The sequence below is a fragment of the Halichoerus grypus genome, chromosome 8 (genome assembly GCF_964656455.1).
Source record: "Halichoerus grypus chromosome 8, mHalGry1.hap1.1, whole genome shotgun sequence".
Lineage (NCBI taxonomy): Eukaryota > Metazoa > Chordata > Mammalia > Carnivora > Phocidae > Halichoerus > Halichoerus grypus.
Genome location: NC_135719.1, coordinates 44,122,364 through 44,135,922, shown reverse-complemented (window position 1 = coordinate 44,135,922; position 13,559 = coordinate 44,122,364). Strand labels below are relative to the sequence as shown.

Below are 13,559 nucleotides of genomic sequence, written 5' to 3'. Positions count from 1 at the left end.
TAAGGATACAGAAAGACTGAAAATAGGGGCGCTGGGTGGCTCAGTTGGTTAAGCGACTGCCTTCGGCTCAGGTCGTGATCCTGGAGTCCCGCGATTGAGTCCTGCATCGGGCTCCCTGCTCAGCAGGGAGTCTGCTTCTCCCTCTGACCCTCCCCCTTCTCATGCTCTCTCTCTATCTCATTCTCTCGCTCAAATAAATAAATAAAAGAATGTAAAAAGATGTACTATGCCAACACTAACCTAAAGAAAGCTGATGTTGCTATATTAGCACTATATAACAGAATTAGATCAAATTATGTTAGAATTAGATCAAATATGTAAATTCAAAATTACAGCGGAAGATTTTTAACATGCCTCTCCCAGTAATTAATACAATAAGTAGACAAAAATTTCATAAGGATAGAGAACTTGTAAACATGATTAATAGACATATATAGAACACGTACTCAACTGCAGAACACATATTCATCTCAAGTGCATATGGAACATTTACAAAAACTGACCTATGTTTTGCCTAATACAAGTTTCAATAAATTTCAAAGGATTAAATTCATATGCTGTATATTCTCTGGTCACAGCATAACTGACCTAGAAATCGATAACAAAAATAGAACTACAAAATGCCAGTATGTTTGGAAATTTAATAACCTACTTCTAAATAACCCATGAAAAGATAAGAGATAAATTTATAGTGAAATAAAAAGATTTACGCGGGGCACCTGGATGGCTCAGATGGTTAAGTGTCTGCCTTCAGCTCAGGTCATGATCTCAGGGTCCTGGGATCGAGCCCTGCATCGGGTTCCCTGCTTGGCAGGGAGCCTGATTCTCCCCCTCTCCTCTACTGTTCCCCCTGCTTGTGCTCTCTTGCTCTGTCAAATAAATAAATAAAATCTTAAAAGAAAAGATATTTTATGCTAAATAATAATATTCTATATCAAAATCTTGTGGGACTCAGTTAATGCCATGCTTACAAGGGAATTTATAGTCTTACACGCACAAAAGAGTATAGAAAAATTAATTAGGCTTAATTAGAGTGGAATTATTAACACCACACAAAAAATTTATCCCACAAAATATTTCTAACATATCCTCATTTCAGAAGTCAATTTTTCCTCTCTTAATACCACTCTAGGGAATTCTACAATTGGGAAATACACATGCGAAACTCAGATGCCTCTTTGGCCATTAATGTGAAAATTCTGAAAACCCATGATCCAATTTAAATTCTCAAGAAGTTAGAAGAACAGTAAATAAAAATTTAAAAAGTAGAGGAATCAAGAGTGAACTATAATGTAAACTATGGATTTTGGGTGATAGTGATGCGTCAATGTAGGTTCATCAGTTCTAACAAATGTACCACTCTGGTGGGGATGTTGATAGTCGAGGTGCCAACATATGTGTGGGGGGCAGTGGGAATATGGGAAATCTCTCTATAGTCCCCTCAATTTTGCTGTGAACCTGAAACTGTTCAAAAAAAGTTAAGCCTTATAAAAATAATTTTTAAAATACTGGGGAAAAATTTGAATATGTTTATTTATCTGACAGAGAGAGACAGAGACAGTGATAGAGAACAAGAGTAGGGAGGAGAGGGAGAAGCAGGCTCCCGCTGAGCAGGGAGCCAGACACCAGGCTTGTTCCCAGGACCCTCGATCATGACCTGAACTGAAGGCAGCCACTTAATCGACTGAGCCACCCAGGCGCTCCACTACCGGAAAGTTTTTTTTTTTTTTAAGATTTTATTTATTTATTTGAGAGAGAGAGAATGAGAGAGAGAGAGAGAGCATGGGGGGGGAGGGTCAGAGGGACAAGCAGACTCCCCGCTGAGCAGGGAGCCTGATGCGGGACTTGATCCCGGGACTCCAGGATCATGAACTGAGCCGAAGGCAGTCGCTTAACCAACTGAGCCACCCAGGCACCCTCCACTACCGGGAAGTTTTAAAAAATTTAAGCAGCTGGGCAAAATTTGAAGTATTTGGTAATTCAATGTTTTGTCTTCACATAAGCAAGTTGGTTATTCTTACAATATTCTTTGCATGAAATACCACATCTTAATATGTACAGATATCTTTAAGTGAAGTTTTCACTTTTTAACAAGCTTGTTTAATGGAAAAATAGACAAGAAAATATCTCTGTTAATCATTTAGCTCAGTAATATATAAATCTAACCTATCAACTAAAAAATCAAAGTTGAAAAAAATAAGTACAGGGAAGGAAAAATGATACAAAATAATGAAAAAAAAATACTAGAAAAAAGACCAAGAAGGCAGTTTATTATTTGAAAAGATTAATAAAAATCGAAAAACACCTGGTGAAGCAGATCAAAAACAGAATGAAAAAGCAAAAATTACTACAGATCATATAGAATTTTAAAAGGTAAAAGATTATCATAACTTTGTGTCAATATATTTGAAAATTTAAACTGACAAATTTTTAGAAAAATATAATTTGTCAAAGTAAGTGCAGAAACACAAAACTGAATAACCATGTAACTGTTAAAAAAAAAATTGAATCCATCATTAAAAATCTCACAGGGGCGCCTGGGTGGCTCAGAGTTTAGGCGCCTGCCTTCGGCTCAGGTCATGATCCCAGGGTCCTGGGATCGAGCCCTGCATCGGGCTCCCTGCTCCGTGGGAGGCCTGCTTCTCCCTCTCCCACTCCCCTGCTTGTGTTCCCTCTCTCGCTGTGTCTCTCTCTGTCAAATAAATAAATAAAATATTAAAAAAAAAAATCTTCTCACAAGGGGCGTCTGGGTGGTGCAGTTGGTTGAGCATCCAACTCTTGGTTTCCTCTCAGGTCGTGATCTCAAGGTCGTGAGATCAAGCCCTGCAGTGGGCTCTGTGCTTAGCATGGAGTCTGCTTGAAATTCTCTCTGCCCTTCCTGCTCATGCGCACACGCTCTCTCTCTCTCAAATAAATAAATAAATCTGAAAAAAAAAAATCTTCCCACAAGGAAAACTCCAGGACTAGGTAAGGACCAGGTATCTTTATCAGCGAACTCTACCAAATATTAATACCAAATTTATTAATGAATATATGCCAATTTATAGAAACGTTTCCAGAGAATGATATAAGAGGAAATAACTCCAAATTGGTCAGCATAATCTTGATATCAAATCTGAGAAAGACATTTCTTTCTTTCTTTTTTTTTTAATATTTTATTTATTTGTCAGAGAGAGAGACAGAGGCAGGCAGAGGGAGAAGCAGGCTCCCTGCCCAGCAAGGAGCCCAAGGCAGGACTCAATCCCAGGACCCCGGGATCATGACCTGAGCTGAAGGCAAATGCTTAACCGACTGAGCCACCTAGGCACCCCTGAGAAACACATTTCAAGAAAGAAAAATTATAGACTGAGTTTGCCCATGAACACAGATGTAAAAATCCTATTAGCAAATCAAATCAAGCAATATATAAAAGAGCAATATGCATTGGCCAAAATGTGTTTACTTCAGCCATGCAAGTTTGGTTCTATATTTCAAAACCAGGCAATATAATTCACCACAATAACAGAATAATAGACAAAATATATGATTATAAATAGATTCAGAATAAGCACTTGATATAATTCAACATCATTTATGATTTAAATCTGTAGCAAAAACTAGTAATAGGCAGGAATATTTTTTTATGATAAAAAGCAGCTGCAAAAAAACCACAAAACTGTAGCAAAAATCATATCAAATGGTAAACTTAAAGGCCTCCCCTCTGGAAATAAGAATGAGAAAAAGGATTCCTCATCACTCCTTTGGTTCCCAACACTGTACTGAAGTTTCTAGTTAGTGTAGTAGGAATAGGAAATAAAAGCACAAATACCAACAACTATTTACTGACATGTTATAGACATGTAGAAAATTGGAAAATACCTACAAATTATTGGAATAAATAGGTTTACGCAAGGTTTCTGGATACAAGGTCAACAAAAATCAATTTATCCACATAAATACATAAAAAATAAAATTTTAAATACTGCTTATAATAGCAAAATCAAATAGGAATAAATCTAATAAAATATGTACAAAACCTTTACATAGAATGCCATAAAATATTTTTAAGAGGAACGTAAAAACCCAGATTAATGTAGGGATATACTACGTTCATGGATTGGAAGAACTGTTATTGTTAATATGCTCTTTCTCCCTACATTCATTTATAAATTCAATGTAGTCCCAATCAAATCCCAGTAGATAATTTGTGGAAATTGACAAACCAATTCTGAGATATATATGGAACTTCAAGGAGCCCCAAATAGCCAAGACATCCATGAAGATGAGCATGGTAAGAGAAATCGATCAATTGAATGTTGGCTCTTAATATAAGCCACAGTAATTAAGGTACTGTGATAATGCTGCAAAAAATATGCAAATGGATAAATGGGCAGAATTTAAAAGTGTGGAAACAGACTTAATGTGTACATGGAAACTTATGACAAAGTTGACACTGTAGGACAATGAGGAAATGCTGGTCCTTTCAATAGAAGACGCTGAGTCAACTGGGTATCTATAAGGGAAAAAAATGAAACTTAAACCCTATCTCACATCACACACAAAAGTCAATTCTGAATGGGTTGTAGATCTGAATGTAAAAATTAAGAACAAGTTTATAGAAAACAGCGTAATAGAATGTTCTAAGCATTAAGCATATAGAAAAATATTGGTAAGTTGGTCTACATTAAAATTAAGAATTTCAGTACATCAAAAGACACTATTAAGAGGAAAGAAGCAAGCCACAGTGGGAGAAGATACTTGAAACATATTTGACTGACAAAGGAAGCCAGAATTTATTAAGAACCCGAAATCAACAAGAGTTAAGATAACCTGACAGAAAAATGGGCCTATCACCAAAGAGGCTATCTACATGTACAATTAACATTTGAAAAGGTGTTCCCTTACTAATTTCATTTACAAATGGGAAATGCAAAGTAAAGCACCACTACAAACCTTGCAGGACTCAAATGTGAAAGTCTAACCAACCAAGTGCAGGCAAGAATGAGGAACAATGTAAACTCTCATGCTGCTGGTAAAGTGTGAATTGGTAAGACTATTTTAAAAAAACACTTGGAATTATTTATTGAAGTTTAACATAATACTATGTCCCAGCAATTCTAGGTATATACCATCAGAAATGTGTGCACATATGAAAAAGACATGTTCAAAAATGCTTATAGCAGCATTACTTATAATTGCCCCCAAATGGTAACAACCCAAAGGTCCAAATAGAGTAGAACAGATAAATTTTTTAGCATATTCATGCAATGGACTGCTACATAATAATGAAAACAAATTACTGCTGTATGCAACAACATGGATGACTCTCACAAATATAATGTTGAACAAAGAAGCCAGGTGCAAGAAATACCTACATAATGATTCTACTTTATGAAGCTTAAAAAAAAAAAACGCAAACTGGGTTTCTTCAAGAAGGAGGGAAGGCTGCAGCTCCGCTGATACAGGGGCCCCTGGGTTGTTAGCAGTGTTCTATTTCTTTGAGTCATCTAGTGGATACACTTGTTCAGGCTGTGATAATTTAATGACAATATTTGTGCACTTTCCTGCATATTTGTTACACTTCAATTAGACAGTTTAAAAAATACAGTTGGATAAAAAAATAAGAAATTAACGGTTAAGGAAAATAATCATAGTCTCATGAAGCAAAATATCAGATAATGTATAGTGCTCCTCAGAGCCCCCTTTCTCCTGGGAGATAGTCCCTCATCTCTTCTCAAGCTCCCTACAGATAGGGAACATTCAGTTATATTTATCTACATTAAGCACCAACTACCCAGAACAGTGTCTACAATAGCCCCTCAATAAATGCTGTAGAATGCCTGGAAATTTGATTTTTAGTCAGTTAGTCCTGGAATTGGAAATGAGTGGGGAAAGGAGCCAGAGGTGGTACAAGCAAACTTAGCAATGTTACTGGGGTTCTCAATCCAGACCTGGCGAAAAAGGGATTGCTAACAACTCTAAACTCTTTTTAACCTTATATACTTTTAAAGTAACTATTAATAAAACTAACACATAGTTTCCTAATAAACAGCAAGTATATTAATGTAATATGGATTGTTAGAAATGTTGGCTGGATATATTATATTAATATATATAATATTCTAATTGCAGAGTAGGTTTGGTATGTACTCCGGATTTCCTCAAGGTTAGCCTTTGTTATAAAATCTTTGTTTCACTAGCCTGGCTTTTCTTCTCCCAAGTTTTGATTAGGTGGTATAATTTTGAGGAAGTAAAATGGTGTAAGGGTGTGCATGGCATGTTTAATGTTCCTCTCTTTTACTACATATTTGCATTTGTGTATTATATATGTGCTTAGGTAAAGGCTGGATAAGTAGTGATAGTGGATAGATAAAGGGACAGATGTCTTGACTGGTATATAGCTGGGTGAGAAGGGTAGCTGGCAGAGAACTGAAAATTCTATTAAAGTACAAAAAAGTGTTCTTAGAGTCACATAATCATTCCACAAATATTTATTGAATTCCTAAAATTTGCAAAATATTGTCTAGGTACTGTCAATACAATCATGAACATGTCAGATAGGATCCCTGCTCTCATGGAGCTTACATTCTAATGTGAAGACAAACATTAAGCAAACGACACAATTATTTCATGACAACTGTGATGTGTTGTTGAAGTATATGTGCTACTGAAGCATATGAAATATATGAAGAATGAAAATATATAATTAGGGGACCAAAGGGAAAGGATGTTTGAATTGATTTTTAAAGTAAAAAGACTTAATTGATGATGATGGTGAATGGGAGGAGCATAATTCCAGGGTATCACGTGATACAAAAGAGTGAAGGCTTGTTGGTAGGAAGGAACATCGCATGTTCAAAAACAGAAAAGATCAACATGACTGGTGTATACTGAGCAACAAGGACAGCGGCCTTGGATAGGACTAGAATGGTAGGCAGGGCCAAAAAGCATGCAAGGACTTGTAGGTTGTGTTAATAATTTTGCTCTTTATCCTAGTAATTTCAGGATACCTTAAAAGTGTCTTAAGCACCCACTCCAACGTAGGGAGCAGGCTGGTATTTCAGAAAAAGTTTTGGTCTGGCAATTGGACTTAGAGCAAATATTACAGGCCCGTGAGGACATTCTCAATCTCCTGGATTGACATCCTTGTGCATAAAGTGTGAGTCTGGACTAGAAGAGCACTTAGTTTCCCTTCAGCTCTAAAAGTCTACCAACGCATCTGAATATTCAAAGCCAAAATGTCAGTTACAGATCAGCTGACTTCTTGGTGAACTCTTCCCACCTCTAGAAATGAACACCTTTTAGATCCAATTAAAAGTCATAATTTAATCTATGTAATGGTGACAGGGCTGAAGTCTGATTATCTCAAATAAGGCTGGGAAGTCTTCATTAAGATGGGAAGTGGGGAAGAAGATATAGTGAGCAGATGCAAAGTAAATCTAGTCAATGCATATGAGGATTAGTAAGTTAGCAGAAGAGGGCAAGGTGGGAAAATTCAGCTCACTGTGATGTTTTAACTTACAGGAAGCTAGTCAAGAGGAAGTTTAGGAGCAGGAAGGGATTGTTTATCAGCAAACCCCATCTTCATCCGTAGCTCCGCATCCCCCTTCCCTCACCATTTTGGCAGTTACAATCATTTCCTCAAGCTCAGGTAATATGTTACGCAGAAACAGTTTCAAGCACCCCTTTCCTTGAGATTTGCTCAAATAGAACCCTTTCTATTTAAAAAGTCTGCAGCGGACTGTGAAGGTGACTCTAGAATCTAAAGGACGAGAGTGGGAGTCTGTCTGAGGCTCGGGGAGAAGGAGGTAGAAGGAACTATAATTCCATAGTGTTCATGTTAAATAAGACCTGGAGATCACCGCTACAGCACCCTCCTAATTTTACAGATGGGAAAACAGAACCCTTCGAGGTGAGGGGACACTAGTGGCAGAGCCGAGCCACAGGCCGGGGTTCCTTCTACGACCCTCGGTGGGTCTGATGTCCCTTTACCTGTGAAGGCGCAGCCCTCTTCCTGGCCCGGAGGAGCGTACAGGCGGCCGGCCCCGGGGCGGCCTCTGCCTGCCTGACTGCCTGGGGCTCTCCTCCCTTTTCGGGGCCGCCCGCGTGCTCTCCCTCTTCTTCCCCCTTAGGTGCTGGGGCGGACAGCCGGTGCAGGGTGGGCACGGCGCCCGCTACGAGCCTCAGGCGCTGGGAGAAGCGCAGGTTCTTCTGGATAACCGAAGAGACGTCAAAACAGGCCGGAGCGAAGTGGTCCGAGCAGATGACAGAGCGGTCATTGCCCCCGTACCAGTCGGCGCGGCGGCCCCGCACGAAGCGGTCCCACAGCAGCCGCACGGCCCGGTCCTTGGGGAAGCGGAACAGCGACTTCCCGGACTTGGTGGTGTTGCCGCAGTGGGCGGCCACGCAGCGGGCCGGCATGGCAGCGGCCTCGGCCTCCGCACGCCCGCGCGCTCCCAGCCGGGACAACGCGGTCCCCCTGCGCCGGTCCGCGCGGCGCGGCGTCGGTGCCCCTACCTCCGGCCACCGGAAGTGCCGAGCTGGGGCCCCACCGGGGCGTACGCCGTGCTCGGATATCGGCCTCCGCCCGCGCGCGGCGGTCCTCCCCCGAGAGCAGGTGGCCACCGGCAGCGGGATCCAAATTTCGCGCGGGCGGAGCTGAGGTGGGCCGTAAAGAGGAACGGACCGGAAGTGGTGGTTGTCACAGCTACCGAGGCGGCCGCCCTCTTCCCGGTCTCCTCCTCCCCACACTCCGGCTCCTTTTGTACGAGGCCAGGAAAGTAGGACGAGGAAGTGCGGACGCACCGGACCCGGGCAAACATCACCGGAGGCGCTACCGACCGGGTTGGCCAGTTGATCTAGGAGAGGACCAGACCGGAAATGGTCGTCTCCATGGTAACCCCTGAGCGGGTTGCCTGGGAGATGACCCCTTTCTGTCTCTGAGTCTCCGCTGTATCGTCGCTTCTAAGGCAGATTTAACAGATCCTGGACTGTCTCCTGCCATGATTCCCGGGAAGTACCGCTCTGTTTCTGGCCGGGCTGCGAACAACGTAGGTTGGGTCTCCTGCCTTCCCTTTCTCCCCATTCGTATCGTTCTTTCTGACTGGCGTCTTTGTCCTAGGTGATGGGCTGGTATTATTGGGACCAGGACCGCTGAATCTACTCAAGCTATTGTCTGACCGAGGCTTGAGATAACGTGGACTGGACCAAGGCACTTGGAGGGTATTTAATATTGTATGATGGGTATTCAAAGTCTTGTCCAGGTTCTTGGCTTCCCAGAAGGTGGAGCTGGTCTGCTGTGAAAGGCTAAGGTTCATTTCAATTATTTTAACCAATCTCCCACCCCTTTTCTTAATTTAGAAAAAAATGTATTATTAATAGGTACTCCCCCTCCTTCACCTGTCCCATTGAGATATTTAGGTAGACTTGAGATGGCAAGTGTCAAAAACCTGAGGTGCTAAGGTAGAGGGTTAAATCGCTGCAGACATTTTGGAAAATAAATCACAGTGAAACCTTTTAATTCTTAGTCGTGATTTTATTGTTTTCAGCAGATCCTCAGAACATGATCATTTACCACAAACAAAAAGCAAGCATTCTGTTTTATTCTAAGTGTTTGTTATATCTTTATCTGTACCAGTTTGGGGAGAAATATGTGTGTATATAAGTTAAGAGCATATTTTATGCTATAATTTTTACATTGCAGGTGAACTGTGGGCTTCATCTGGTTATTCAAACATCATCGCTTCCTGAAAAAAGCAAAGTAAGATTTAAGCAGATTTGTATTTAAATCGAAGATAAATTATTTTGTAATCTACACAAATAGCAGCATGATTTAAAGAGTAGAGCTAAAATAATTTTTATTTTCTGCCCACATAAAGTCAAAGCCTCTTTTAAAAACTGATTCTTATTTCACCGATTACAAGAGGTGAGCTTTGTTTTGTTTTTTTTTACATTTAAACATTTCTTAAGTCAGGATTCTTCTTAAAATTGATGGCACATCATAGTTGAATTAGGAAAGCTTTTTCTTTCTTAGTAATGGTAAAATGATGGTATGTCTTCCTACTGATGGCATCTTATAATGGATAAAATGTGATAATTTGGGGGGAATACATCTACACATTCCGTTTAAAATCAAGGAGAACGTAATAGATTAGCAGTGAAAATATATTGAGCTTAATGCTATTTAGAAGTTAAGATACGAACGTAAGATTTTTTTCCCCCAAATTTGCACACAGTATCCCCTGGCATTTGCATTATTTCTAGCTTTAGATTTGATTTTTGAGATACACATTTTTCTTTCCCTCCTGTCTCACCTCAGCACTCAGACATACTCATCTACCTCCCACAGAACTGTCTCAAGACACAAAACAATTTTTCCCCCTTTGTCCAAGTTGGATACCTCCAACCATCACAATTCAGTGTTTTCCTAAAAGATTATTCAATAGATGTCACTGGGGGAACTCTAAAGTGAAGGACAGAGTTTACAAACAACAGCATGAGGAGGGTAAGGAGGGGCATGAGGAGTGTTGATGGAAGGACACCATTAGTCAAGGAGGCAGTAGTTGATTACGTTATATGTGAAAATAAACACTTGGAAAGTAGACCACTTGATCATCTTGAATAAATAGCAATTAGCTAGATTAATTGAAAATATTTTTTATTATAATTGGACGTAATGGATTCCCTCCAAAGTTTTGCTAATTGATTTTGCTGGAAAAATCCTGTTTTATCATTACAATGTATTTCTAGGAACTATGTGCCTTGTCCAGATTGTTTTCAAACCCATTTACTTTCTCTAGAGTGGACATATGTTCTGAGAAAATACCTTTAGCTCATATAATTCATAAAGTTATAATGCAAATGCTGTTATAATATTTATAGTATGGATGAATCAGAAGCATCATAACTCTTTTAAGATATGTACTTAGGGTTTTTTGGTGGCTAATCATGAGTGGTTGTTTTGGTTTTGTTTTTCTCAGTCCTCCTATCAAATAATTTAAAATCAATTTAGAGAAAACCCTTCTTAGAAGGTTTAGATATACAATTTTATTATACTTGGATTCTTAAAAGGAATTCTAATGATAAAAACATAGTGATTTTTTCTTCAACAGAATTTACTTTTTGTCATATGGTTTTTGCTTTTGTTTTCTAGAAAGTGGTTCTTTTAATCATTGTGTTTGTGGTGAGGGTATGGAGGAATTGCAAGTGGTTTGGAGCATAGTTTCATCTGACCTCATGAAATTGACTCTGATTGTGTGTGTGTGTATGTGTGTATGTGTGTGTGTTAAAAAACTCATAACATAAAATTTGCCATTTTAGCCATTTTAAGTTGTACAAATTAGGGGTATTAAATACATTCACAAGGTTGTGCGGCCATCATCACTATGTAGTTCCAGAACTTTTTGTCACTCAAAAGAGAGTCCCTGTACCCATTAAACAATCACTCCCCATTTCCTCTTCCCACCTCCTTTGAAAACCACAAATCTGTTTTCTGTCTCTTTATATTTTTTTATTATCAGTTTTTCATAGATGGAATCCTATGCTATGTGCCATTTTGTGTCTTGCTTCTTTCACTCATCATGTTTTCAAGGTTCATTTCTGTTGTGGCTTGTGTCAGTATTGTACATAATTTTATAATTATCTTAATTACTTACTGTTAAATTTTTCCCCAAATAATGTTTTTTAGGTTGAATTCAAGCTAAATAAAGAAACACCGTCATTCTCTGGTCGACTCTTGCAACATGATCTTGAAAGAAACTACTCAAGTAGGCAAGGTATTGTTCAGCAAGTAGAGGTCAGATATGGCTTATCTTATTTGAGTAATATTTGTTTAGTAATCTTGACTACCTAAATCCAAATTGACCTGAATTAAAAATGAAATGGTTCATTAACCAATGGTTCATTAATCAGATTGGTTTGGTATTTATTTGGATCAGAACTGATTTTATATATACAGTGTAGTAGATTATTTCAATACAGAAAAAGCAGTTGTACTGTAGTTTGAGGGTGGGCTTTGCACAACAGAATGGGAAAGAATCTTTCAAATACTGTCTTAGAACTAGGAAAAATGGCTAGTTAATGAGGGTAAGAGTATGGGAACACAGATGTCTAGGAAATAAGGAAACAGTGGAAAGAGTGAAAAGTCAGGAGTAGAAAAGAAAATCTTCCCCTTACTAGTGCATATAATTATAGATATTTTATATCAAAGGCCTTACACTTTGGTGTGCATCACCTGAGATTTTATTAGAAAGACAGGTTCTTAGTATTCCCCTTCCTTTCTTCCTCTTCCCCATTCTGATTTTGTAGTTTTTGAGTGGGATTTGGAAATGTGCATTTTAATGTCTCGAGTGATTCTGATGGATGTGGTTTGTGGACCACCCTTTGAAAAACATGGCCTTATATGATCTGGTTATATTTCTGAAATGTATTTTTCAGTTCAAGGAGGAATTTCCTTAGCACATTTGAGTTGTCAGTTGGTTGTTAACAACTGCTAGCCATCTGTAATGGGCTAATGTTAAACACTACAGAATCTTTATATAATGTGCCATCCCCACCTCCTCGGAGTTTGTATGAGGGGGTTGATCTGCATAGGCGTGTCCACATTGTTCATCTCATTACTGCATGAACATATGGTCATCTTGAATATTTGATTAGTTTTTCTTTTTTTGTTTTGTTTCCTCTTGGGCCCATCTAATTTGACATGGCTTTTCTCTTTCTTATATCTACAGTCTTGTCTTGGCCAACTGCTAGACAGTGGCATCGACCTAACTGCAGTTCCACACTACAGGGGGCATCTGTCTTGCTCTTTTTGATTCAGTTCAGTACATATTTATTGAGTGTCTACTATGTGCTAGACACTCTATTAGGAGCAAGACTTTGATTTTCTTTTTTTTTTTTTAACAGAAATAGTATGTGCAAAATAGATTTCCAATGAACTTTTAGTAAATTGGAAAATCAATTAATTAGTTTATTGATTGCTTACAGAATTTGGATTCGGGCAAGAATATAAGGAGTACAAAATGAGGTCTATCTCCCAAAGAGCTTATAAATTTAATTGGGAAAATAGGGGCTTCATATCTGGTAAATTAAATAGTGACATATGAAATAACAGGAGATGTTTTTGCCAAATAGTAATGTGGTTTATATGTAGGGTGAAACATCCCACAAATATATATGAATTTTGATATACAAATATATGTGCATATATGTGGGTATTTATATATCCACATAAGTGTGTGGATGTGTCAATCATAGATCACTCTGGTTTCCAGTCATTTAAAGGATCTTGTTTGTGGGTTTTAAGGTGTGTCTCCCTAATCATTCTCATTTCTTGCTATTTCTTGTAAGATATCTATCACACTGATTGTGATAGTAAGCTCATCATGGGGATAGGGATTATGACTTCTGTATATAATAGGAACTGAAAAGTATGAGGATAAAACTCCTTTAAGCATAAATGAAACTACTCTTTGATTATTTCCTGTATACCCCAAGTCTTTTAAAGTTTTAATCTGCCTCTTAAATTGAGGATTGGCTTGAAGCCTTAACAAAATAATTTAAAAACCTAACTCTGATGCTAA

General features: G+C 38.7%; 2 protein-coding genes across 3 annotated transcripts in view; one reads left to right on the top strand and one right to left on the bottom strand.

The window, feature by feature from the left end:
- THAP10 (THAP domain containing 10) overlaps window positions 1–8,692 on the bottom strand; it is a 12,350-nt gene extending 3,658 nt beyond the window's left edge. The window contains exon 1 of the mRNA XM_036095179.2: window positions 7,972–8,692. Within this exon, the coding sequence (XP_035951072.1) occupies window positions 7,972–8,400 (429 nt within the window). The 5' untranslated portion in view covers window positions 8,401–8,692. The remainder of the gene's footprint in view (window positions 1–7,971) is intronic.
- A 79-nt stretch (window positions 8,693–8,771) lies between these two features.
- Window positions 8,772–13,559, top strand: part of LRRC49 (leucine rich repeat containing 49) — a 167,171-nt gene continuing 162,383 nt past the window's right edge. The window contains exons 1-3 of one of the 2 annotated variants that reach the window (XM_036095171.2): window positions 8,772–9,029; window positions 9,683–9,739; window positions 11,666–11,753. In XM_036095171.2, the coding sequence (XP_035951064.1) occupies window positions 8,982–9,029; window positions 9,683–9,739; window positions 11,666–11,753 (193 nt within the window). In that variant the 5' untranslated portion in view covers window positions 8,772–8,981. The remainder of the gene's footprint in view (window positions 9,030–9,682; window positions 9,740–11,665; window positions 11,754–13,559) is intronic. The other variant, XM_036095173.2, reaches the window with a different exon arrangement.